Consider the following 27,925-nt stretch of genomic DNA (forward strand, 5'->3'; position numbering starts at 1 on the left):
CGGATTATTTACGACCGCACAGTACATATCGTGAATGAATTTCTGAAGGGAGCCATCTGTTGGTGAAAAAGAAGAAAAGAAGAAGAGCTGACTTTTTAGGTGTGAAATTTGTTTTTCTAACAAGGATTGAGTTATGGCTTTGTCAATGAAGAAAGCAACGGGTGGTGGTGTAAGTATATTCACAATTATCTATCACCAATTTAAAAAATGATTTGATATGTCTTGACGGTTGCAGAAATGCAAAATAGGTAGAACTCTAGATCTAATAATGTCAGAACAGTCCCATACGTTTATCATTTTGTTTGTGAAATGTGGTCTTCTTGAATTTATTGGATGGATGAGCTGAGCGGTTTTATTATCTAAGATGGCCTTTCATCAAAATACGGGAAGTAGAAAGAATATAAATTTTAATTAATAAGTGAAATTTCATACAAAAATTAGGCAGTTTTCTTCATGAACCAACCAAGTTCAACAATCGCAATGTTTTTACCATTATTACTTGTTAACATGGTTATTATGTTACTGCTGCGCCTTACCGCAATACTGCTGGTTCACTTTGAATTTTAAAGGTCATATTCTAGAAGTTGTTCTGTAAGATATAAACATATATATTTACTGCATGTACTTACTTTTGATCTTCTCCACCACCATCAATTTATCATCATCATTAGATTTAATCATTCGACAGGGCTAGGGACCAACCTCATGAATTAGATAATAAGGTGTATCTCCATGATCTCTATCTCAAATTTTAGCATGAGGATGTAACTTAGATAAAGCCTATAACAGTTTATACAAATCCTAGCCTGCGTCAGAAAGAAATTACCATGATTTTATTGTTCTCTAGAAGCCTGTAACCCTGTAAGCCCTGTAAGGAATGATATCCGAACCCAAGAAAAATAACTTTAATATATCGTTACCAAGTCGCCTTTGCCCTGATTTCCATAAACCTACATTTAATTCATGTAATATAATTTTTATATTTGCAGGATGATGATGTGAATGTCACACTTGAAGATCAACAGAAGATCAACAAGTTTGCAAGGAAAAGCAATAAACTTGGAGAAATTCAGGATGAAATCACAAACAAAAAGGTAATTGGGAATTGCCATGATACAAACATGTATATCATTAGACCGAAAGCTTCAGTCTCTATACCGTCGGTTGTTCCACTGAGACTACGTCTGGCTCCACTAGACCTCCGGTTATAGAGACAGAACGATCGCCTATGCCAGCCTATGTTGAAGATATCACGGCTAGATTTTAGCCGTTAGGCCCCTCCCACAAACATGAACAAACTTGCCACGGCCGTATTGTTATGCCCCCAAAATCCCCCAAAATGTCATTTTACCTCGTGCATATCCAATTTTACATTAGGCCTAGGCTATAATACATCGGTTCCACTTACTAACTTGATTGAAATAATCCGTTTAATGGTCCCTTTTAAGGAAATTATGGGTCAAAATCGACATCCATGTTGAAAATCTTGCAAGCCGTGTTAAACTCTCGCTGCCGTCAATCTCATCCCTTCTAGTCTACGCCGAAGGCAAAATGATTATGAAGGAAAAACTGTGCGCCATCTACACGTTCGTAATGGCGTTATCACAGTTTTTCCTTCATAATCATTTTTGCCTTCGGCGTAGACTAGAAGGGATGAGATTGACGGCAGCGAGATTTTAACACGGCTTGCAAGATTTTCAACATGGATGTCGATTTTGACCCATAATTTCCTTAAAAGGGACCATTAAACGGATTATTTCAATCAAGTTAGTAAGTGGAACCGATGTATTATAGCCTAGGCCTAATGTAAAATTGGATATGCACGAGGTAAAATGACATTTTGGGGGATTTTGGGGGCATAACAATACGGCCGTGGCAAGTTTGTTCATTTTTGTGGGAGGGGCCTAACAGCTAAAATCTAGCCGTGATATCTTCAACATAGGCTGGCATAGGCGATCGTTCAGTCTCTATAACCGGAGGTCTAGTGGAGCCAGACGTAGTCTCAGTGGAACAACCAACGGTATAGAGACTGAAGCTTTCGGTCTAGTATATCATATGCCTTAAGATCTTTTTTTATTCCAACTAAAGTTTGGATGAAAATTTTTGAACAGGGCATATTATATACATGCCTGGGGCCCGTTCCTAGAAACCGTCATAAGTAACTTCTTGACTAAATCAGCGTTAGTGAGCAACTTGTCCGCTACGTGTTTCACGAAGCCCTCTTTGGTAACATCAAGGACATCTTCCTGACTAAGGAGTTATGACGCCTTCAACACCGTCATATCTCTGTCATAACTATTTAGTCGATAGGCAGCGCCATCACATGTCATTTATTGGGTAGACTATGGCTAGCAAGAAAGGACAATAAATCCTCCAGCTATGATCTTTCTACACATTCACTTAAACAGGAAGTTATCATTTCTTTATATCAGAAAATCTTTTGGAAATATGCCATGACTATATCTCAGGCTTTTTCCACTGTTATAAACTGATTATACACGTTTTTTTCGATATTGTAAAATCCTTGAAGGGAAGGATAATCTGCCACGACAGGCAAGCCATAGTTTGAAGTGTATTCTTTAGTTTTCAGACCCATATTGCTTTCGAGATAAATTCTATCTTCAAATGTGTAAAATGAATAGTTTAAAACATGTGTTTTAACATTTAGAATGTTGAAGTTTTGTCATTTGATTATTCAACTGACACCTAAAACATTGGACACAAATTTCATTACATCATATTTTTCTAAAAATAATATATTGGTGTAGATAAACTATCAAATGTAAATATCCGGGGGGTACCCATCTCAAGAACAAAACTGATTCACCGGTCATGTAATGAAATACTCACAATCAGGCGCGGATCCAGGATTTCTTAGGGGAGGGGGCCCAACTTTTTTTTTTTTTTGCTCCCGAAAATTTGAAAATCGCACCGGCCGAAAAGTCGCTCAGTGGGGGGAGGGGGGGGGGGGGGGTAGTGAGCACATTTTTTTTGGGGGGGTCCTCGAAAATTTTAAAATTTGCACCCCCCCCCTTGAGCGCCAGGGGGGGGGCCCAACCTCCCAAAAAGGTAAAAATCGCGTGATTTTGCATGATTTTTTTCTCAAGGGGGGGGGGGGGGCCGGGCCCCCCGGGCCCCCCCCCCCCCTGGATCCGCCACTGCTCACAATTATACTTTACAAGTACTTCTGTTGTATAATCTACACAAATTTGGAAGTATATTGCATCTCTTATTTCTTGGTATCATTTTCAATCTTTTTTATTACTAATTCATTTAAATAATTGCATTTTCCCTAATATTACTTTTGTAATAATCCGGTGGTATTGCGACTAAGGCTAAGTCGTGGCTCCTCTTCTCGCCGATAGTATCGATCTCACGAGATATCTATCTAGTAAGCTCTTCGTGAAACGGTTTAGGAAGATCAGAGACATGTCCGTAGTTGGTGGATAAAGTTATGACTGTCTTGTCGTTGGTTTCTAGGAACGAGCCCCTGATTATCATGAACAAGGATTGTAAGCCAGAGTGTGTTTTTCTTATAAATGAAGATATTAGGATATTACATTGGGTGCCTTTAAAAAATATTTTTTGCCATAGTTTGTATTCAAAATGTAGCTTCCTACAATCTGTTTCCTTGCTCATAAGTAACAAACATTTCTCTCTTTGCGTATGTATGTCTCAGTCTGTGTTTGTATGCCTGTCAGGCGATCTCTCTCTCTCTCTCTCTCTTTCTTTCTCTCCCTCTCTCTCCCTCTCCCTCCCTCCCTCCCTCCCACCCTCCCTCCCTCCCTCCCTCCCTCCCTCCCTCCCTCCCTCCCTCCCTCCCTCCCTCCCTCTCTCTCTCTCCCTTCCTCTCCCTCTTTCTCTCTCTTTCAAACATGAAGTATCGTGTCTGTTATATTGTTGAATATTATTTTTAATTTTGTTTCCTCTCTTAATTGATTATTTTAGAAAGATCTTCAAAACCTGGAGGATGCAGCCGATGAATTAGTCCTGGGAGACGATGATGACTTCATACCATATCCTTTCAACACTTTTGTCTTACTCTTGTAAAAAGTATTGGTAATTTCAAACGAATTAAGCCTGAAAAATAATGCCGTTTTTTTTTTCTTTCTGATGTAGACAGATGATTTTAGGCATTACTCTTTTAGCTATTTGCAAATAACAGTCATTTTACATTTTCTTTTAAACTATAAATAATAAATGAATATAATATGGAATAACTATATATTTTTTTCTTGGGTGGGGGGGGGGGGGGTTGGGGGTGACCTTTATGACCTTAAGACTTTGCTCTGTGAGAAATTGTGGAAAAATACCAATATAACAGGGATTACATTTTATGAGGAATACTAAAACTTGAACCGTTTTCAGCTGTTTCAAATTTGTTATATTTTAGTTTTTTTAGTTTTTAAATTTTCGGCTAGTTCTCTGTTATGCTTATTTCTAAAGTTAAAACCCTTGACACTTGCGTGCAAATGGTTGGTTTTGGAGAGTCTTGAGCTGTTTTGAATTTATGTTGTTTTCTTCTCCTATTTTTTTGGTTGTTATTGTTGTTGCTAGTTTTCTGTTAAGCTTATTTCTTAAGTTAGTCATTACCACTTGTATTCAAATGGTTAGTTCTCAGACAATGTAAACAAAAAATGGCTCTTGTAAAAAGAATACACAAGACAAGTAATCCAGCTAACAATGGAAGTTACAAACTTATTCAGGTTCGAAACTGACTCACGTCTTTTGGATGGTGACGTTTAAAGGTCGGTCCCCAGACGTAAATAATCATATCTGATTGATACACGTCTGTAAAAACCCAGTACACACACACACACACACACACAATTTCCATGTTTTCACCTTGACTCTCTGCATCACGTATCAGATTGGGGAGGTGTTCTTTCACCAGAGTCTTGAGGATGCCCAGCAGTCGGTGGAGAATGCTAAGACGAGGATGGAGGAGGGGATAGCTGCCCTGGAGGCCCAGGGTGACGGCCTTAAGGGAGAACTAGGAGACCTCAAGGCACAGCTATACGCCAAATTTGGAAAGAATATCAATTTGGAGATGGATGAAGATTGATGAAGGATCGTACAACTTTTGGACAGTTTTGACTTTTGAAGCTGAAATGTGACATATTTGTGTGTTTTTGTATGGTTTGCTGAGCTTGCATGAATCATTCTGAACAGCAAAGTTTAGATGTTTTGCAAGGTACATGTGACATACCGGTAGTAACTTCTTATAAATTAAAACTATAGTGTGAGTGCTTTGATAAATAATTATGGTGTGTCCATATCTGAGGGATGGGGAGGAGTGTTAAACTTGTTAACAAGGAAGAAGATGACGTTAATTAAATTGGTACTTTCAGTCTCAGGTACAGGGTATTAACTTCTGTAAAAGTTCATCTTTTGAAATTCAGACTTGTATCAGTGCTAAATGTTTGTACTGGACTATATCTGCCATATTACATGTACAGGTGCATGGTACTTGGAATAGTGGAATGGCTGTGAATGAGCCAGTGAAAGTAGAGGCTCGTAAAAACCTACATGACCGACATTCCTTGATTGCACATTTGACATTTCCATTACTAAAGTTTGTGAGTAGCAGCTTCTGAGTCACATTTCTCTTTGCTGTGTTTTAGTGAAAGTGCCTGCAACATGGCAACAGTTAATATGCCCCTCTTCTGTTTGGCTGCAACCATGGAAATCTCCTTGCTACCCTTACATGTACAGTATACCTATCTTTTTTTTGTCCATCCAAATTGAGAAGAAAGATGTATATCTGTTCTTTGAACGGGATAATGATGTTGCTTTGAAATATCATAAAAATATTTAAAAGTCCTATCATATTGTGGTAAAACTGCGGGCTAGCTAATGATCAATGCTAAAAGTAGAACTATCTTATGCTATTGTTCAACCACTTTACATTATGGCAATAGCAAAAAATGATGCATTAGTGGATATAAATCATTTTCATTTGAAATGTACAGAATGACATAACAAAGGGGTGTCCAATAGAAGTCTGTCATGCAAGCATGTGACCACTGTTTTGACACATATTTATAGGTCATCTATAATTTTATTGATAGAACATCCAAAAATATGAATTATGGTATCAAAACACATGTTAATAATACTCTCCATTCCCATGACAATATTTTTCACGGTGAATAACGGGAAACACATATCCATTTATAAAATGTGATCTTTAAGGAGTTGGATTTGAAGAAAAATACTTTCTACTTTGAGCATCTACATGTACAGATCCTTTTCAATTTTGATATCTGAACTGGACTATCCATACAGACCGACTCATGGTTGAGGCCAGTTGTTCCCTTCTCACTTTTATAAAAGCAGAGTTTGGTCGGATGGAAAATGAGTCGTTACCAGTAGTAACATTTAGACTGCAATGAATTTCGGTATGCTTTGTTTCTGCAAACGGAGATGGCTTATAACCAAGTACATGAGAAAATCAAATTGTCCAACTTGTGCAAATGCTTTGTACAGTTTTTGTTAATAAATGTGGATAAATTAAAAAAAAAGTCCTGTCTGTATTTCTCTATGATTGCACCAACAGTTTTTATGTCAGTTTTTCACGATTTTAGTCTTTTCTCTCACCTATATCAATTCCCAGTGGTCCGTTTGCATCTCTCTCATTTGTTTGAAATGTATCTCTTCTTTTCCGAACATCCTTCATGTGTCTCTTGTACTGCCTCTGGACATGTATTTCATCTTTTTAATTCATCTCCCTTTCTCCTCTCTCACTGCTCATTTCTATCCCATTCTCTTCCACTCTTTCTGTTTGTTTCTCTCTCTGCCTACTCATTGTAGAAACTTGACACAAAAGGCAAAAGACAAAAAACAAGATATTTACTTGCATAAAACAATTTTTTTCTCCCTTTTTCTTCCTATCACATCAACTACATTAAAATTAACAAAATGTACTTGTGTCGAACAGTCCTCTTTTTACAAGAATGAGTTTTGAACACATACTCGGTGCAATAGTCCATATCTACATATATATATACAGTAAAGAGCTTGACATAAGTGCAATTAAATGACCACATTACTTCTTAATTTTGTTAAATCACAATCTTAAAGAAATTTGCTTTATTTTACCTTTTGTTTTGCTTCAAAGCCATTAAAACTTATTAATAAAATCAATTAGACTATATTCATAATGTAACAAAATTTAATGCATGTCTTTATGAAGTGCCTCAATATTAATATTTCATACAGCTGTGATGAATAATTGTATTTCAATAGACGGAATGCAAAATGCATGATTGTCCTTGTATCGAGGCACTTCACAAAGATGTATGCTTTAGATTTGGTTACATTAGGAAAAGTGGCACTGGTGTCGTGGAATACCGTAAGTAAAATATTCTTTTGACAGGGAAAATTATGTTTGGACATTTGGCAAGAATCCAGAGCAGGTTGCATAAAAAGCTCTGAATGGGGCTGATCCATAATATCCATACTTCACAAGTTTTAATCAATTCTTTAAAAAAAAACTTTCTTCAAAGTTTCTGCATAGTGAATCCACTTCCTAAATCACAATTTCATAAATCAAAACACTGACCAACACATAATGCTCTAATAATAATATATCTAGGGTTGACTTGGTTTGATTGCTTTCTTGACGCATGTACATGTATATCCATGTACCTAAAGTAAATGCATAACAGAGTGTCTAAACTTTGACTGCATACCGGTAGTCTATCACACTCTATAAGCCATGTATGAAAATGTTTTTTAAAGAGCAATCCTACCCTTGTAGTAAATTCATTTCAATGAAAGCAGAAAAATTAGAGAAACAGAATGGGAAAAGTTTGAAATAAATCGGACCGATGATAAGAAATTTATGAATTTTTGGAATATAAGATCATTGCAGCTACCGGTATGCAAATTTCAAATAGACATTTTTTGTTGGTGGATTGTGACGGATAACTTTCAGGTTTGTCGTTTACAAAAATATCCATTATTTCTGTTTTTTGATGCACTACTCAAAATATATTATGAAGAGTACATGTCTATCATGACAGGTCCCCCAAGATGAATGTAATTCTGTGTTGAAATGTTATTTAAAAATAATATATCAGACATTTATACAGCATTTCTATAGAGCTAATCCAAAAAATGCAAACAATGGACAGTTTGAAACCGGTGTTTTAGATGCATCAATGTGTAGACTAACTTTGTCGATCTTAATATATCTCACACAAGCAAAAATGTAATGTTCATCATAGCACCACAGCAACTTAAAGGTTTCCAGCAAAATATGGAAATACATGTAAAGCACATCAAATCCAAATTATGCACATCGGGTACACGAGTGTGCATAAGCAGGCAACCCAATTTTAAAAGCAATAATAAATACAGTCTAATGGTAGAGCAGTCAGTGGTGCAAAATCGCTAAGTTGGTACAAAAATACAAAACAAATCACAATGTGTAAACCACAAGTAGAACAATTATATACAAGCCACATCTACAGTATTAAAAATGACAACAACAGAGGAACACTTTCTGAAATTATGTACAAAACATCCAAATTCTATACATGAACAAAGTATCAAAAGAATAAATATATATCTCTCTATATTCTTGTATTATTTAATCATTTACAATTTCCTGTAACCCAGCAGAATCAGTCTTCATAACTCAAACCTACATTCCTATGTTCCTGAAACATATCAAATCAAATCAGGCATTGATGCCGTCAAATCAAATCAGGCATTGGGTACCGTCAAATCAAATCAGGCATTGACACCATCAAATCATATCAGGCATTGATACCATCAAATCAAATCAAATCAAGCACCGATGCCATCAAATCAAATCAGGCATTGATACCATCAAATCAAATCAGGCACCGATGCCATCAAATCAAATCAGGCATTGATACCATCAAATCAAATCACTGCTGCTGCTGCTGATGAGGTCTTGAACAACACCGGTATCTGCCTTTGCTGGGCTTTCATAGGATGCCACGATCATAAACTTCAAAATTAGAGTGCAGGTTTATTTCAGATGTACTAATGTGCTCATTTAAACAATTCTTTCCACATTGCTAAAAATGTTCAACCAGACACGTAAGAAGCAGACCTTGATTTCAAATCGTAAGAAAGAAAGATTACAGTTTTGGCTTTTGGGCAATATATACCCGCAATGAAGCTATGGCATTGCTACAATAGCATCCAATGTATTTGATATATGCTGTAATCCCTTTTCAGTTATTTATACAAGCGCTATACATGTAGATTGCAAAGCATAAATGAAGCTCAAAGAGAAAGTGCATTGTGCCATGGCTACCATCTCAGGAACATAGAAATATGATAAAGAAAAACCACTTCTCGTAGAATCAACTCCTCAAAACCATTAGCACACTTTCCTATGCTATGATAATCCCTTGAACTATTTCTTTCAATTCTGAAATACACCCAAATAACATAAGCAATTATGGTTAATAAGTGCATTGCTACAATCAACGACACTTCTAGCTTTAGATCTTTGAAGAGCTGTTCACAATCAAATGCAAACCAGTTAACCATTGTTTGAAATTAATATTAGTAGTGCAGGCCTGTAGGGATATAAAGCCTGACAGAGAGGACTGAGATGTTTTTACATTGAAAAGTGGTTGTTGGGTCGAGTAGCTTGATTACTATTTTTTCCGTTAATCCACTTTGGAATGAATACTAGTATACGATGAGAAAAGAAGCCCAAGCCTGGTTAACACTTTGCCGCAGTCCATCAAGTAAAGATACTTCTATCACTGCTGCTCTAGAATACTTCCATCCCTCTGCATAAACAAAAACAAACAATGGGGGAGAAAAACAAAAAAACAGTTAATAAATAACATTCATTTCATTCTTTTCTAGTTTCAACTTGTTACTCATGGCTTGAGTTTGGTCAGACTCCATTTTGAGTTTCAACAGACCCCTGACACATACATCTCAATGGCTTATAATATGTCAGTTACATGTAGACATATGTGATAATTAGATCAAAACAAGATTTAAAACAGACTTATCCACAAGATCTGAATTACCAGACTGTTCAATAACCTATGAAATAGGTTAGGAGCTGCATGACTTTGTACAATCACTGGAAAACTACATTTCCATGATAACTTTTGATCAGGGTTAACTAATTTTTAATTGCATTTCAGTTTGACAGTAAGGAAATAATATGTTACTTTGGGCAGTCAAAGGGCAAGTTATACTGTAGCAGCAAAAAGGGCACGAGAGGGGAACTGTAGTTTGTGAGGAGGGTTCATGTTGAAATGCCCTGGAATCTGATGACTGCACTGAAGTATGATATGTATCTTTCATATTTCTTATGGGTCCATGGATTAAATGCCCGTTATCTCTTAGTAATATCCACTCAACAATTCCCACTCATTCTGAGCACTGAGCAGAAGTAATAATCCAGTGAAACAGAGTACATATTAAAAAAGATGGATCAAGAGAGTCAAGGGAAGTCGTTTTTGTAAACAAGGGGTCTTTAATTACAGGTTTCATTAAATACAGTGAAGCCTGCTTCAGTGACCAATGTTTGTTTCCTGTGAATAGTGTTGTATCAAAGGAACCTGTCCTTAAAGACCACCTGCCTATATAACCACATTTCTTGTCCCCCTTGAGTGGTCTTCACCGTACACATTTTAATGGGCTTTTACCGACTGGTCTTTCAATACAGGCATTTGCTAATACAGACTCGACTGTACTTGGCCCATCTCCTCCATCCTCCCTCATTTACGGGTCACACTCATCCTCATGTTTATCAAATTAGTTCTTGTGCTGACCCAACCCACATGACACAGACAGGATGTCCTTCATTAACACACAGGGTACAGGCCATAGCATTGCTGGCTAATAATAGGTTAACTGGGTCAGGTAAGAACTATGCTGGGTTCACTGTACTACATGATTGAAGTAAATTCAGGCCATACCCTATTTCTGAATTCACTGGACGGTTTCTATTTAAAATCGAAAGAACAATGGGGGTCCATGTTTCATTAAATGAAACATGATTGATAACAACCGACACAATTCTATAAGAAATGTGTGTACAGCAATTCTCAAGCAATGATTTCATTAGTTTATATTTGTTTAAATCCTGTTACATGTTACTGATGGCACGGTCAGTGAAACAGGGTCTATACTGTACTACAAGCTGTGAACAATCTGTTTGTTTGTATGTTTCATTTGTTTTTGTTTACCTTCCACAGTAAAGAGGTTCTCCCTCTGCATAGTAATCTAGATCCTGCTGGCTCTCTCCATCCGATTCCATCATCAGATCATCATCGTCCACGTTCAAGGACAGGTCATGACCGAGGCCAGAATCGTGGCAAAGGTCCCTCCTTCAGTGAAGAAAAGTAGAGAGAGAGAGAGAGAGAGAGGGGGGGGGGGGGATATATGACAAACAGTATTAGAGTACTAGAAAACAGGAAGATTAACACGTTACCAACAGCTACTCACAAAACACCACTCCAAAATCCATCCCTAAAATCTGAATTCACTTTGCAAGTTTATTTCTTCTACATTTGGAATAAGGGACAAAAAGATTGATGTATTTCACACAACTTTTTAAAATATTTTTCTTCATAGTTACTTTGGCCATTCACACAAATCCAAAGCAATCAACATGACAGTAGGAGAGCATGGCTAAATGCAGCATGTTATTACATATGTGACGTGATGTCATGTACAGAAATGGAGTAGCTTTTGAGACTTGGGGGTCATTTCTGCCACCACTTAAGGTACACCAAATTTCCTTTATTTCATTGGCAAATTGTTTTAAAGGGGGAAAGCAGAAGAAACTTTATTTTACAAATAATATCAATAAGTATGTTAACTGGGAATTATTCATTTGGTGAATTCGAACACTGTGAACAAATTCTAAATTTGTCATGATTTCAGCATGATAGTTTAGTTAAATACCTTGTGGCTCGGCAGGTGAAAAAGAGAATCCTTTTCAGTTTCTTGTTGTAGAAGAAGTAGTTGAATGACCACAAGACTCCCTCTTCTCCAAAGGGGTCTGAGGACAGATCTGGACTGTAGCTGTTGAAATCAATAGAAAAAATAAAATGGACATGAAAATATACGTCTTATGTTAAATTCTTCAAAATATTCTTCAACTAAAATACTTTATCATATCTTTTCTCCTTGAATCTTGACCACACACTAATAAAAACTTTTGAGCTTGGCATGTAGATACAGCATCTCACAATAAATGAGCCCATGAATAACTGTTTCAGAGTTATTGCTAATCAATTAATCATAAAATTATGAAATATGTAGAATACAAGGAGGGAAATTCAAATGTCTATTTTGGCCAATTTATCGATTTTCAACACTGCAATGAAACTGATGGTTGAAATTTCAACAGTATACAAGTACAAACAGGCTGGTAACTCATAAAGTTCATTAATATATGGAAATGTATGCAAACAAACACAAGTGGGGCTGGATTCTACTACCCTGCCCCTTTTAGAGTAAACTTGGAAGGTTTTGTACCTGTAGATCTCACATTCTGTAGCATTGATTTCATCATTGATGGCAGCCCAGAGCTTGGGCCTGATCTGAGTAGTGTACAGCTCCCCGCCTGCAGAGAACAGATTGCCATCGACTGCATTCACAGTCCAGTCCAAGCTTGGCTCGCGACTGAACTCATCACTCTTGGCATCACTATTGATGAAAAGACAATGTCATTTATAGATGTATGAAGTCAGATCTGTATTCTCCTTTCACATACATGTATCATTTAATTGTATGCTACAATCAAATTCTGAAGGGGAATATCTCATGCTTCATAAAACCTATTTAGTACACAAAGAGAGACTTTAAAATTCCATCTGCTTTTATGCTTTTCAGACTCGGTTTTCCTGGCCCTGTAAAGTGGCGGATCCAGGAATGTAGGGGGGCAGAGCCCCTGGTTGCTTTTTTCCAAGGTTAAATACTATCGGTGGGGCTATTAAGACCTCCATATCCCATAATCCCAACGTTAAGACAAGTATGGGGCTAAGGGAATTTTGCCAGTGGAAGGGCAGCAAAGGCTACTTTATTGACTATATTTATAAAGAAAAGAAATTGTTAAACATTGTTCCTGAACACAAATAACATGTACCTACTGTACATTGTAAGTATTCATTATTCATTGTTTTTAATCTTTCAATATTAAGCGATTCTCACAAATTTCTTTTGGGAGCATTTACCTAAAATCGTAATCAGGGTGAAATGCGGCATTGAGCGTCGAGATGAGGTAGAAGATCATTTTCCTGCTGCAAGTATGGCACAGGGGTCCACCAGCTTCATCCCCGCTGCTGCGACTGACAATGTTGGGGTGCTGGACCGTCAGTGCGCTCTGTGGAGGTGACAGAGCCTGTAACTCACTTGGAGAATGACCATTCTCCTGGCTCAGGAGCTTGAAGAGACGTTTGTCCTGACCAGCCATCTTGCAGGAGTAGCTTTCCACCCTGAAGTAAAATTACCAAAGTTCAGTGAATGTATGATCATTACATACTGTAGATGTTTAGATCTTTAGATGACCTTTTATAAGATAAAACTTGCAGTTTACTCTATAAAAAAAAAATCTCCAATTTAAGATGTAACAAAGATTTTTTTACAAAAATTGTACAAAAGCAATCCAGGGAAACCTATTTGATTTTCTTTAAAGGGAATCAATCTTTTCACGGAATAATCGAAGGCTCAACAGTACACTAATGTATACCAGTTAGGCCTACATTAATCAGTGAAAAGAAATTCAGAAGATTATTAAAACAAACTAACAAAGAGCAAACTCAGCAAAGTGCTTCATCAAAACAAATGCGAAATAATGCTCTTACGGGGTAGTCTTGCAAAATGCACACAATTGTTTTGCTTGCTTCCTTAGGAAAAGGTTCCACAAACATTATACAGTGCGTCCCAGATAAAACGAAACCGAGAATTATCGATGTTTCATCATTAATCACAATTATAATTGATAAATGACACATACATTTGGAAAGCTTAAATCCTCCTATTTCATTTGATGCAACTCATAATAATGCATATTTCACGCATGAGTGATTAAAATCAATTTGAAGAAAGGAAAACAAAAAGTCATTTGGCGGACGATATCTGAATTCCTAAGAGAAAATCATATTTCTAGAAAGTAGAGTATCTGCCTGTTCATATGACACCAACATCAATAGATTAAAGTATAAAGTAAAGTAAGTAATTAAAAAAAAAAATTCTTTGCTCCTGGGACATTGTACATGGTACATTGTCCAGTCAAGAAGCAACCTCTTGCCCCTCTGCCTCCCTGACTTGTATATAATGAGAATTATTATTAAAGAGTATGAGTACAAGAAGATAGACCAAGAAGATAGACCTGGAAACTCGACTGCTGTCTCAGCATTCTTCCAGTATTTGCGGTAAAGGTAAAAGTAAACATACTTTCCAAGGATTCTGCATTCTCCCATTTCCATGGCAAGGGCTTCACTGATGGCTTCCAATTTGGGATTCTCAAGTAGCTTCATCTTGGCTTCAATTCAGTTTCAACTTTCAAGTGAGCTGAGGAGCGACCGAGCAAGGTGATTTCACTGCGTCAAGAGATTTTGTTTGCACTTTCTCACTGCACTACACAGCCTGTTCTTAGACTTGGCACTGACTCTTGTTGATGTTGATGTAGACTGTAGAAATTGGAGTCACGTCACGCGTCATGAACGATACCCGGTTCAGAACAAGTTGTTGATCCAGCTTAAATTGTATAACTCCCAAATGTGATATTGCTTGATTTAAATTGAATGCTCTCAGCAGAAGTAAATGTTGGTGAGCACACTATTAGATGTTTAAATAGTACTGCTTTACAATTTGTTAAAACTTTTCTCTTACTTCACTGAACACTTTTGCTCAACCAAATAAGTTCTGTGCTGCTGAGCTGAGCTGAGCTGAGCTGTGTTGTGTGGACTGAGCTGAGCAGTGTAAACAATTTCAAGCTAAACTCGGTAAACAGAGATATGAACTAATGTTAAATTTACAGTGCTTTTCACAGTGATGACTCGGTATTTGATGACTCAGTCTAAAAACAACAGCCCTTTGAGCGTTCGATAATGATTTCCAATCGCCTTCACCACAACAAGCCATTGGAATTGGATTACGGAAGGAAACAAACGGTACTTTGTACTTAGACGCGCTAAAACGACGTCGACGATCCCACAACAGAAGAACCATAAAAATCCTGATTTCAGGCTTTCAGCTCAACGAATGACGCTCAAAATGACTCAGTTATATACTTCAGAATATAAGTATTCAATGAATGATATATGAAATGCGAATCGGACGCAAAATCTTGGAAAAATAGAACGTTTCCAAAGGTGAAGTCTCCTGTCTTATTCCAGTTTGAATCCCAATCAACTTCCTTTATTATTAATGCGCAGCTGATAAGCCGTCTACAATGCCCTTACTATGATGACGGACTTGTCAATTATTACCTGAATCGTAAAGAAGTATCCTTCCCATGATTCAGTAGAAAGCAAAATAGTATTGTTGCAATTTGATTTTTTCCATTGAATTTGAGATCTATTTATATTTTAGAACCGCTTATGATCCAAATAAAAGATATTTTTCAATGATGTGTGTTTTTGGATAATTTATATATAAGATATCATATAATTTACATATCTAAAAAGGAATTGTGGGTAATAATATATAGTCTGTATAATGCTTACGGAGGTAAAGTACAATGACGTCAGGGGAAAGGAAAGGTGTCCGATGATCCCATTGGAATGTTATTTACAGGATACTTTATAGTCTTGATGGACTATACACCACAGGCGGGTGGGAGGGAGTGGGAAGGGGAGGGGGGGGGGGGGGGGGAGAGGCGCGAGAAGGAGTAATGTGTTGGGTCAGTAGCAGAGGCGGGAAGGGGGGGGGGGGCAAGGGGCACATCCCCACTTTTTCAAGTACCCTAATTAAAAATGCCCTCTTTTATACGTATAGGAAAAGTTTGCATGCTTCAGATCGAGAAGTGCCCCATTTTCTTTAAAATAGATGCCCCTCTCCATTCTAATGAATACCCCCATTCACGTCTGATAAGTGCCCCATTTCCTTTGAAAAACATGTAAGTGCCCCTTTCCCCTTCTTATAAATGCCCCCAATTTCTCCTCAAGTGCCCCTACTCGAATAGGTGATATATGTTTCCTTTGACAAGTGCCCCATCATACTTTGTAATTATGTGCCCATTTCTCCTTCTCATAAGTGCCCCTTTTTATCTCTGATCAGCGCCCTTTTTCAGATGTGAGAAGTGCCCCTTTCATCATGTATGAGTGCCCCATTTACTTCGACTCGCGCTCCTTTTACTTTTTTAATAATTTTCCACTTCAATAAGTGCCCCCTTTTACCTACTATATCTCCAAATGTCGTTTACAAGGTGAGGCCTTTTTTTAATCTATAGCGAGTTATTTCTAGCTTGAAAGAATCGGAGCAGCTTAGTGTAGTTACAAGTACACAAAATGTGTGGCCCTTTAAACTGCCATGACATATATCTGCTAAAAGAGGCACCTTCCGATCTATCATCTTTTTAAACCACATGCCCTTTCATCTTCATAGAATGCTAAGGTATATTATAATCGATTGAACTTTTGTTCAAGAAGGCAAAGTTTATACAATGAAGGAGTTTTTAGACTTAAAGCAACAGCATTTGGGAAAGACAAGCATACATTCCAAGATATCACACTACACTTTACATCATTATGAAGAGCGTGTATAATTATGTATGCTATAGACCATACAAATACATACGGAGCCCGGGAAGGGACATGGTAAATATATTTTTATCTCGTTAAAACGAGATAGTTATCTCGTTTTAATGAGATAGTATCTCGTTAAAACGACATAGTATCTCGTTTTAATGAGATAGTTATCTCGTTTTAATGAGATAGTATCTGCTCTATTCTCTTAGTAAAATTGACCGTGTCCAAATACGTTGGAAAAGGAAAGCCCTAGGATAGATCTTCAAACTTGTTTACAAATTGCTTCCTACGTCATTATGCGAACACATTTCTTTAAAAGGATGTTCTTACGGGCTCAGAAATTCCGGCCATAAACTATCTTTAGGAAAACTCAAAACAAACAATGGGATTTATCTATACGGGTGTCCAAATATACAACGTGTTGCCTGAAAGAGTATCTTTTCTCAAATCGTAAGCTCTTTGAAGCAGAGGTAGATGCATTGTACCATTAAAGTGTCAGTCTCCCCCCAACCTCCACCTCCCTCTTTCTCTTCCTCTCTCTCTCTGTCTTATGTTCTCCCCTTCTCTTCCTCTTTCTCCTCAGACTTCCCCCTATATGCTCTCGCGTCCTCTTCTTCCCTCATCTTTGTTCTCCTTTTCCCTTCAGTTACTATACAAATGACAGACATCTTACATGTATTGTTAGGTTTTCTTGTTTTTATTATGTTTCTCTCATTGTTATCGTATTCATTTCATTATCATGCTTAATTAATTATGCTTATTATTACTAGGTTGTTTCTCTGTGTAGTTCTATTCAATGTAATTTCTGTATGATTTATGTTTAAGTTTTTTACCGTGGTTAAATAAATTCAATCAATTATTCAATGAAGACTTTTTTTAATTGGTCCCGACAGATGAGCAAGCTCCCATTACATAATAGGTATACTATTATGTTCCCTATGGCTAGCCATCTTTGTAGAGCCACCCAGGTGGAGTAAAACTAAGAGATCAAAATGTCATCTGTCCATAGTGCTTACAAAAATGTGAATAATTTAAAAAAAAAAAAAAATTTGGTGGGTATATTGTTCATGCATGGGGACCCCCATATTTAGCCAAAATCAAAGGTCATGTAAGTATTTTAATATTCCAGCTGTCACTTTAAGGACAATTATACCCATACATCATTAAAATAAATATTTAACTTTTAAGCAGATTAGTGAAAGTTTGAGCAAAATTAGATGATCAATTCAAGAGTTATGATTTCTTGAAATTTGATAAATTCCACGTCGCCCTCTCTTGATAAGAATTTGTGATGTCATAGGCGAACAGCAATAATATACAAAATTTAGGGGGAAAAAAATCACAAAAGGTCATTTTTCTTGGTAATCAAAACAAAACTTGACCTATCTCATTCAGAAAGCATACAAAAGATATTAACCTCTACATATTTCAATAAGATGTTGAGGGATTCCTCACTGATTCCATGTTCTGATTCCTGAAATCAAAGGACTGTGTTTGTATAAATCAGTCTGTTGTCGAAGTGTTATTTTTGTTTACTTGCAATTAAAGTTATACCTGTCATTCATCTTGCTCGTTTCCCAAATGTCTTATGTGACAACAATAGTGTTGGATGTCCATGTTTTTGCCTTCTGTGTCAATTTTTTCTTCTTCTTGTAACGTTGCTTTTCATGTGTGTGGGTGCCTATTTTCACCTTTACATCTATATCTATTGAAGATGAAGTACCACTGTGGAGCAGAGAAATAACTGTTATGTAACAATTAGATGGAAATTTATAGAAATTCGAAGACAAGTAAAAAAAAACAAATCACAATTTCAGACATGTAATTGTTCAAATTCAATAAAATGTCTTTTCAACAGAAATTTCAAAGCATACAATTGGTAAATCCTTACATTAGCAATAACTGAGTGAAAAATCTTTTCCAGCACAAATTGACAATGCATTGATCAAGAATGTGTTTGTTTTTTTATTCTTAATGTAATGCATCACTTTGTATGTACCTTCATATTAACTTGTTCTTGGCAATTTGATAATAGAATTCCCCCCCCCCCCCCTGAAAATAACATTTTGAGTCTCTGCCACCACAAGGCAATTCAGGTAATTCCCTAAATTGTGGATTGATGTTTATTGTAATTTTAGTTGTCAATATTGTGATGGTGGTTATTACGATGATGAAGATGTAACAAGTCGACTTGCAACCATTGTATCTTAGCTTCCTAACTTTAAGGTATATATATTGTACTTGAAGGGGACTTCCAGACGATTTTAAAGCTTTAGTGTCTGGTTGTACATGTACTGATCTCCTTGACAAAGAATACAAAGTGCACAATTCTTGAGCAAAAAGAAGATGCAGTATTTTGAAAATTTGTAATGATGACACAGGTTCACATTAGAATGCAAATACATCGGCTCCTCGAGGAAGCATGAAGAAGAGAAAGGTACAAGTTCAAAACACACAAATTCAAACGGGTGAATTGGTTCAGAAAGTAGTAATGCAGTAAAAACAAGAGCAACGCTAAGCGTCGCATCCCCTCGCCGAGTACAAATTACCTATACGTTAAAACAAGTTACCTCCAGTAGACTTACTATTATATTACTACGCAAGGAAGTTACTAATACCTGGAGATTGGATGTACAGAAAGTTTACTACTTTATGGAATATCAAATTTCATTAAAATCCGTCAAACATTACTAAAGTTATCGAACGGAAACCATTTTCGCATATTTAAAGAGCTTCATATGAAATTTCATTGCGAGATCTTTTTGCGTTAAAAAATTATCACGAAAAATGTCGAGGGGGGGGGGGGCTAAATTTAGCCCCCCCCCCCCCCCCCCCCCCCCCCCCCCCCGGGCTATTGAGGGTTAAGATATATTTTGCTTCAGGGGTTTCAGCTTAATTTCCTGAATGCATATATTTAAAGCAACACAGTAATCTCCTGCTTCAGATGGATGTACAATTCTAAGGCATCCTGGACTTCCATTGGTTGATCAAGGTTGTCTCTTTTCATAATATACACACACAAGTCATATACATCTTTGTCGCATGGTACGGTAGATCGGAATACAGCATCACTTATGCATGCAGCCAGATCGTCATCATCAACATTGGTGCAAAGCTGATCTTCAGTACCCCAGATTTGTGGAGTATGATACATCATCATTGGATGGCCACTTGGTACATGGAGATTCACAGAGGGTCGGATACGGTGATTGTTCCATATATCAGCCATCTTGTCTAGCTCTGTCTGTAAAATAATTTGTGAAACAATACTACCATGGTGAAATTACTGTGTGCAACGAATCTGATAAATACAACTTTAAGTTATTAGTAATCCAATTACGGCAATATAGAACTACTTGATTAAGAACCTGATATATTATGGCCATATTCTTGGTCTAAGTCCTCTGCAGTTAATTGTATTGTGCACTCACAATATATTGTACGGTACACATATGCTACTGAAATGCCCCAATTTTATGCCCTAAAAATTCTGATGCATGTAACTTTCAGATTAATTACATGGCAAATTTTCATATTTTTGTTCCAGAGCCCACAAATGTTGACAATAAGTGACAATACTTCACCTTTTCAATTCCATTGAATCATGCTTAGTCTTTTATCCCAAACCTTCAAATGTGACACCGGGCTGCCTGAGAGGAGCGGCTGCCATGTGAGGAATGTAATTCACATGGATAAGAGTTCTTTGCATATCCAGCTTTTGTGGCAAGTAAACTGTTCCAAAGCATTACATTATTCAACATGCCTTTACATAGTTAAGTCAGATTTAGATGTAGTTCCAAAGCACATTTTGAGGTCTGAACTCCTTGGATCTTTAGTTCCAGTGAACCCCCATTTTTGGTGAGCCCCCTAATTTTGCCTCTGCTGTACTTGTGGCACATATACCTACATGTACATGTACCAGCATGTGGGGTGAATGCCCCCAACCCTCATAAAATAAAATATATTGTAAATGTAATAAGAAACACAATTATTTCAATGACTAGATTCCAAGTTCTGTCACAAAGATGCATGGTAACCAGTGCTTTTCTAAATCATTAAGAAGAGTGAAATGCCTGGCCAGAAAAATTAATTATCATTTGGGCATCACTAGTAAAGTAAGACATCATTTGGGCATCAAAAAACATCATTTTGGTACGGTAAGCAATAGGCACCATTTGGTCATCAGGAGGCATCAATGATCATCAGAATAGGCACCATCAGAAACTGGCATCACAGTCATCATTCAGGCATCACGGCATTATTTGTTCAGAAGAAGGCATCATTAGTCATCACTGTGAAAGTTTAAAGGACAAGGCTTTATGATGCCTCCAAAAATTTAAGTTTTAGTCACTAAAACAGCCTTAGAGAGGAAGCCTTTTTGATAGCACAACTATGAACAGGTTATGAATGGAAGTTTATCTGACTTGACTCAGGACGTGTACATATACAAACAACATCATGGGGGGGGGGGGGGGGGAGCAACCACGCCCTTTCTGATCTCGGCCGTGGATCGATGCAACATTTTCCACCAATGTACAGTCTGATGCAAACTACAAGACCGTATAATAAATTTTTCAAAAACTCTATTTTTAACTAATTATGCAAATTTATGCAGAAAATCATATTTTGCCATCTAAATCAATTTAAAAAGGTTGAACATTCCTTATGACATGTGTAACAATTTTCTTAACAAAAAAAAATGCAGTAGCAAAATATTTCTTTGTCAAATAATGTATTGTTTAATGAATATCTTATGTATTTCTTTGTTTTTGCAACCTTTTGTTTTATTTGTTTATATTTTGTATAATTCTACTTAAGAAACTTTGATAATTCAGAACAATTTACATGTATTTGTCAGTCAGGGTAAAATGTTACATTGTATGGGTCGGAGCAGGTCAGGAGGAAAAAAAAACCTAAATGATTTACATGTATGACCATTTTCCTGATATCATTTCTCTAATGCCAATTTGATGACTTCTGATGCCAATGATGACTTATGATGCCTGATGCCAAATGATGGCTCCTGATGTCTGTATGATGTCTGATGCCAAATTATGCCTTTTGATAACTGTTTGATGCCTATTTGGCCTATTTGCCATTAAATCTAATGTTATTTAGAACTATTATTTCAAGGGTTTCAAGGGTTCCAATTGCTGCCTTTTTGATGACTCTGATGCCTCCATTGCATCAATGACTTGTAAATCAGTCATCATGATGACTGTTCTTTCTGGTAGGGTGCTCACCTGTAGAATGCTCATGAAACAGAACTGAACAAGATTCTTGTCTAGAAAGTCTCCAGTGAAGTCCCCTCTGTCTGACAGCCTTCTGAAGGTCTCAATCCAAAAATGTGTACATTCCTTCCGCAAAAATGCCCACCAGTATTCAATCCTTTGATTGCTAGTGCTTGATCCTTCGATGTACACTCTTCGTTCTAAGTCATAATTATGATGAAAGAAGTTTTGAAAGGCACAAATGTGTCCATTTTCGGTGCCACGATCAGCACGAACTTTGCAAGGGAAGCCACCACATTCCATAACAGTTTCCAAGAAGTATCCTCCTACTAATTTTGGATCATTGTTTGTATTATACACATTCAACCACATTACTTTTCGTGAATAGCCATCTATGCATCCACTGATGCATAATCCAAACGGCTTTAGTTTATCATATCCATCAACGTGCCACACATGATTTGGTCCTTTAGCAAAGTAAGAACGTCTGGTTAGTCGTCTAGCTGTTCTGGCTGCTACGCCTTCTGGATCCAGATACTTTAAAATGACACGAACATCCTCCTTTCTCACATGCATACCATTCTGTCTGCATTTAGCATGCATCATGCGGTATCCGTGCAACTGACCTGACCCTTGAAGCTCATGCTCAATAAACTGTACCACATCAGCTAAGTTAGTGTAATGTCGGCGACGAAAGTTATTCAGAGCTAATATCCTCTTGAGATGTCTTTCACTAAGTTCTATGCCATGTTCTTGTGCTAAGATATAAATGATTTCCTTATAGGACATTCCCAGGTTAAAGTACAAACTGATCAAATGATCACGGCCAGCCATTGACTGTGTTCAGTGGAATGCTGACGCTGATGCTAATGCTGATCTTGGCTTTGATTAGTTCTAAGCTTTCCCACCAAGTCAACCGACTATTGGAAATCAATCTGATGTCGATGTGCCAGAGCATATCTATGAAGGAACCTAGAAAGATAAAAAATAACAAAATATTATAACAATATAACAATAATGCTATTAGTAAAATAATAACATTTTAGTCATACTCATAATAATCATAATAATAACTAGAAATATCACTGAAGGTGATTAATACCCCCGCCCCGCGCAGTTATTCATTGCGTCACAGTATGTTTTGTTTTTCAGTTTTTGGAATAATATGCCGTTACCATGGCAACACACATTCTGTCACTGTCCCAAAATGTGTCCTACACATCTACACTTCAAAGCAAACATGTGTGCCAAGTTTAATTTGAAAATGCATTTTCCCCTCAATTGTTGGCATAATATGTCGTTACCATGGCAACACATTTTCCCCCATTCTTAAAAAAGTTTCTTGCACATCTACACCTCAAGGCCAACATGTAAAAAAAATGATAAATCTGTTCCCTTTTCCATTTAGCCCCCACCCCTGATCCTAATGAACCCACCCCTGATGAAGGTGACAATAGCTAATCTTGAGCCTTCTGTTCATTGAGCTTCAAATCAATCCCAGAAAGTCATACCTGAATGAGATTAGCTGGGTGGTCAATGCTGTGCTGGAGGCTAGGGTGTGTATGCATGGGTCACAGCTGCAGAAAACACCCTACAAAAATTGTGCCTGAAAAGAGAATTTAAGAAAAAGTCAGTAAGTGACCTGTGCAATTAATACCCATATCAGGGCTGCACAAGAATTAGGTCATAAGTTTCAAGAATAAGGTTATGTGCCAACTAATGCCCAGAAAATTGGATTGTTTAGGTCTATCCTAAAGGTACGCTACAGCTCTAAGAGTCTATCAGTTCAGTACGTACCATCTACAGGTCCTTTGGATTCAAAATTACTGAGTCTGTACTCTAATAAGTAATCAATAGTCTGTCCATCATCAAAGGTGTTCAAGTCTAAGATTGAGAAGAGCCACCTACGATTCAACTATCTATTCTTTGCGCCCTCTCTCATCTGCTGCAATCATATACCAACTGGTCCAGCATCGTATACATCCAGATCCAGAAATCGTTACAAGTGTTTTCAAAACTTTTTCCTAGAACTTACATTCCATTACCCCTCATCTTGCTGCCTATTCTTCTATCTAATTTAATTTCTTATTTCAATTCAGTTTCTTTTTTAACACTTACACTGAATAGGATTATAAGAGGAATTATCTTACTTGGAAACTCTGGATAGAACCCTTGTCCTTGTCCTTCAATTGGTGAGCTGAGCCTGAGGGATATTTCTTCTCAAATGCTGCCTCAGTGTTGCCGAAGAACACGCTGAAGACAGAAAACAAAGAAGCAGTGATGATTAGTGAGGCAATTTTTTTGCTACCAAAATCATTAGCTATTCTTTTTTGGAAGATGGGAGATGAGTATGTGGTCCATGCATGGATGGACCATATACATACATGTATGATATAGGGTCTAGAGTCTACTCCCAACTAACTTATATAGATGTAGATCCTACACATGTATTAACACTTATGTATGACATTAGTTTAAGTTTGTCGATGTTTTAGCCAGGCATTAAGTTACTGAAGAAATACAATGAATACAAAATTAAAATATTGAAAACACAATCAATAATAATAATAATCCGCTTTTTTATAGTGCTTAAGAGTAAGACATTAATAATGTATCTAAGCAGTTTACAGATTATTATTACCCCGTCCCCGGTCATCGGATTCAATCAGGATTGCCCGCACACAATGTATGCACATTCTCCACTCCCTGGGGGAGTATTCCAGCCATGCATGCAGTCTAGGTCTAGTCCTTATTTATAATATTTCAAAACTTATTGATTTTCTACACTCGTAGTTACTAGTACAATAAACCACCCCTGCAGGCATGGGGCTCACTACGTTAGCCCCATGGTGTATACCTATCTAAAACGCACAGGCAACAGTGTTTTTCCCCCCAAAGAACTGGTTAAATAAACTTTTCATGCACACTGGTTATTGTTTATTAATCTTACTTTGCATTTGTCAAGTAACTATTTCAGCAACATTTAAACATTAAAATATTGTAAATTTACTGAGAAAAAAAAAATAAAAAAATAATTTTATCAAATAGCTCAACATGTTAGCAATGAAAGTTAATATGAAGACAGTAAATTTATTAAATAAATAAATCCTCTATTTTTAGTGCTTCAACATACTCAACAGTGTTGCACTGATGTTTTTTTATTAGCCTCTAGATACGTAAATGTAAACATTTTGACAAAATCCCAGTTACTGTTAATGTTATTACATGGCTAGAAGTGTAAAGACTAAGGGTGACAATAAACCTACTAGTAAACTGGTACCTAGCAAATAATTTGAACAACATAGTCATAGAATCTATACTGTGGCGGAATCAAGGGAGGGGGGGGGGGAATCGGCCATGGCCCTCCCCTTCTCCTTTTTGTTTGCTTGTCAAGGAATATTTTGGGTAGATCTAGACTCTAGACTAGATCTAAACAGACACTTGAAAAAGCTAAGGATCATTTTTTCCACTTTTTTCGCTGGTCAGCGAATTTTTCTGGTGCCTGATGAGGCCCTGAGGCTGAGCAGACTTCGGCCTAGACAGGAATAACCATCTTTCTGGGGGCATTCTTTTGACAAAATGACAGAGCTCAGAGGCATTTAGAGAAGCCAGATATGCAATCTCAGCGGATCCAACCGTCAACGCCAAATAGAGGCTGATATTTCGGTCCAACTTCGGCCCTCCCTTTTGAAAAATCCTGGATCCGCCGCGCCGCTGAAATAGATCTAGATCTATACTAAGACTAAGTTGCGGTGTATTGCATATTGCATAGTTGAATCTAGATCTAGACTCTACACACTAGACATCAATAGCCGTGGAATATGAGGTTGTTTTTTTTTTTTTACAATTCTGACATTTGCTTGCTTTTTCCTCGTACCGGTATATCTAGACTAGTCTAGATCTATACATACGAAAATTCCACACTTCTACTGCAATGCGAGCACGTAAACAAGTAACGTCTAGATCTAGTTTACTTTGTCTCTAGCTTGCAAAATGACCACAGCCTTCCCAGCAGGCCAAGCCCAAGGCCAGGTCCGGTCCCAGACCCAGACCGCGGAGAGCCTGAAGCGTCGGGCCCCAGAACAGGGCGCTTCCGAAGGGGACTGCAGTCTGCTAATTGAGCAGTCTTAAAATTAACGTTACACAGATCTAGAACTGATCGCGAAAAAGAGCAAATCTGTTAAATTAGCTGTTTGTTCACTTTTACATTGAATGACCCGGCCATAAATAAGTAAAAGAAGTGAACTAGATCTAACCTTCAATCCTCGCGATTGCAACCGGCAACTTCTGGTTGAATTCAGTCGATCTACCGTAGACGTAACTTTGTAGTACATACGTACAAGGCCTGGCATGTTGGCCGCCTGGCCGGCTATATACGCTATTACTGCATTAAGCAGCGAGCGCGAGCGCGCTAGCGCCAGCGCGCGCAGTCTAGTCTAGCCTCGCGGGTATCATGTTGTTAACCCGTGGACTACTGAATTCTCTCACTCCCATAGGCTTAATACAGGGACCACCCGGTTCCAGTATGCAATGGACTTATACGAGATACTATCTCATTAAAACGAGATAACTATCTCATTAAAACGAGATACTATGTCGTTTTAAACGAGATACTATCTCATTAAAACGAGATAACTATCTCGTTTTAACGAGATACTATGTCGTTTTAACGAGATACTATGTCGTTTTAAACGAGATACTATCTCATTAAAACGAGATACTATCTCATTAAAACGAGATAACTATCTCGTTTTAACGAGATACTATGTCGTTTTAACGAGATACTATCTCGTTTTAACGAGATACTATCTCGTTTAAACGAGATACTATCTCATTAAAACGAGATAACTATCTCGTTTTAACGAGATAAAAATATTTTTACCATGTCCCTTCCCGGGCTCCGTAAATACATACATCTTATACAAATTATATTTAAACTTAAAAATTTGAGTTAAAAAAGAAAGAGATGAAAAGATTCAGAGAGATGGGAAAACAGGAGAGAGAGAGAGAGAAAGAGAGAGAGAGAGAGAGAGTACATACTGATAAAATACAAAGATACATGGCAAAACAAATATGAATATTACAAGGTGAGCACGAGAAATATATAAATATATGATATATAAAATAATATAATACAGGCGCGGATCCAGGATTTTCCAATAGGGGGGGGGGGGGGGGGGGGCCGGAAATTCGAAATTCGCGCAGACCGTTATTTAAACTTACCAATACTGACAAGGTCATATTAGAAGCACTGTACTTTAATAGTGTACTGGTACCTACAAGCGGACACAATTATTTTGGAAAGGGGACATGCTCACGTCACATCTCTTGTCCGATATCAACATTCCCCGTTTTCAAGTTATGCTCGCGCGCAATGTTTTTGACATTTCCATCAGTGGGGGCTGAAGCCTCTTGCCCCAATATCTATTTCCTGGTTTAATAATTTGGCGAGTGAGCGGAAATTTGAGCTTATGTATGTTGTGAAAAGTGTTAATTGTTACCAAAATATACGAGATATTGGTAATTTTTAAATTTTCGGGGAAAGAGAGGCTGCAACCCCATCCCGCATTAACTGCAGGTGTTTTGAAATCAAATCAGACTCCCCAAAAAAGTATTAACCAAAACGCACGAATCCTGTTTCAAAAATCCAAAAAATGTCAGCTTCAGAGGGGGGCACATCACCCCTCAGACTCCCTCCAAAAGTATTACCCGAATCGCACGAATCCATGTAAAAAAAATCAGCTTCAGAGCTAGAGAGGAACCCCCCCCCCCACACACACACACACATACACAGACACCCCCTGTGCACGCAAGCGTGAAATATAACGCTGGCGCTAATGCGTAAGCAGGGGCGGCGGAGCTATTTCCAAAGTGGAAAGCACCAACAAAAAAGGGCACCTACAAAGCGAAATCTCATAGCGAAAATATACATTTTTTTAGACATTGGTATATACCCTTTCATTGTGATTCCATTATCAG

At 37.4% G+C, this 27,925-nt stretch overlaps 3 protein-coding genes across 3 annotated transcripts; 1 reads left to right on the forward strand and 2 right to left on the reverse strand.

The window, feature by feature from the left end:
• Nucleotides 1–34: 34 nt before the first annotated feature.
• On the forward strand, nucleotides 35–6,524 carry LOC115920194 (prefoldin subunit 4-like). Its single transcript, XM_030975351.1, has 4 exons — nucleotides 35–169; nucleotides 990–1,094; nucleotides 3,949–4,016; nucleotides 4,864–6,524. Exons 1-4 carry the CDS (start codon nucleotides 134–136, stop codon nucleotides 5,063–5,065), a joined length of 411 nt encoding a protein of 136 aa, XP_030831211.1. The 5' UTR covers nucleotides 35–133; the 3' UTR covers nucleotides 5,066–6,524.
• A 327-nt stretch (nucleotides 6,525–6,851) lies between these two features.
• On the reverse strand, nucleotides 6,852–15,395 carry LOC115920142 (repressor of RNA polymerase III transcription MAF1 homolog). The gene is made up of 6 exons (XM_030975087.1): nucleotides 14,419–15,395; nucleotides 13,197–13,457; nucleotides 12,499–12,669; nucleotides 11,923–12,042; nucleotides 11,202–11,342; nucleotides 6,852–9,782 (listed from the first exon to the last, which is right to left on the reverse strand). The coding sequence occupies exons 1-6, from the start codon at nucleotides 14,499–14,501 to the stop codon at nucleotides 9,764–9,766; spliced, it is 795 nt and encodes a 264-aa protein (XP_030830947.1). The 5' UTR covers nucleotides 14,502–15,395; the 3' UTR covers nucleotides 6,852–9,763.
• A 4,160-nt stretch (nucleotides 15,396–19,555) lies between these two features.
• On the reverse strand, nucleotides 19,556–26,310 carry LOC115920141. Its single transcript, XM_030975086.1, has 5 exons — nucleotides 26,203–26,310; nucleotides 24,097–24,199; nucleotides 23,458–23,552; nucleotides 21,959–22,918; nucleotides 19,556–19,959 (listed from the first exon to the last, which is right to left on the reverse strand). The coding sequence occupies exons 4-5, from the start codon at nucleotides 22,778–22,780 to the stop codon at nucleotides 19,630–19,632; spliced, it is 1,152 nt and encodes a 383-aa protein (XP_030830946.1). The 5' UTR covers nucleotides 22,781–22,918; nucleotides 23,458–23,552; nucleotides 24,097–24,199; nucleotides 26,203–26,310; the 3' UTR covers nucleotides 19,556–19,629.
• Nucleotides 26,311–27,925: the final 1,615 nt, after the last annotated feature.

This window comes from Strongylocentrotus purpuratus, unplaced genomic scaffold, assembly GCF_000002235.5.
Source record: "Strongylocentrotus purpuratus isolate Spur 01 unplaced genomic scaffold, Spur_5.0 spur5_scaffold_8, whole genome shotgun sequence".
Classification (NCBI taxonomy): Eukaryota; Metazoa; Echinodermata; class Echinoidea; order Camarodonta; family Strongylocentrotidae; genus Strongylocentrotus; species Strongylocentrotus purpuratus.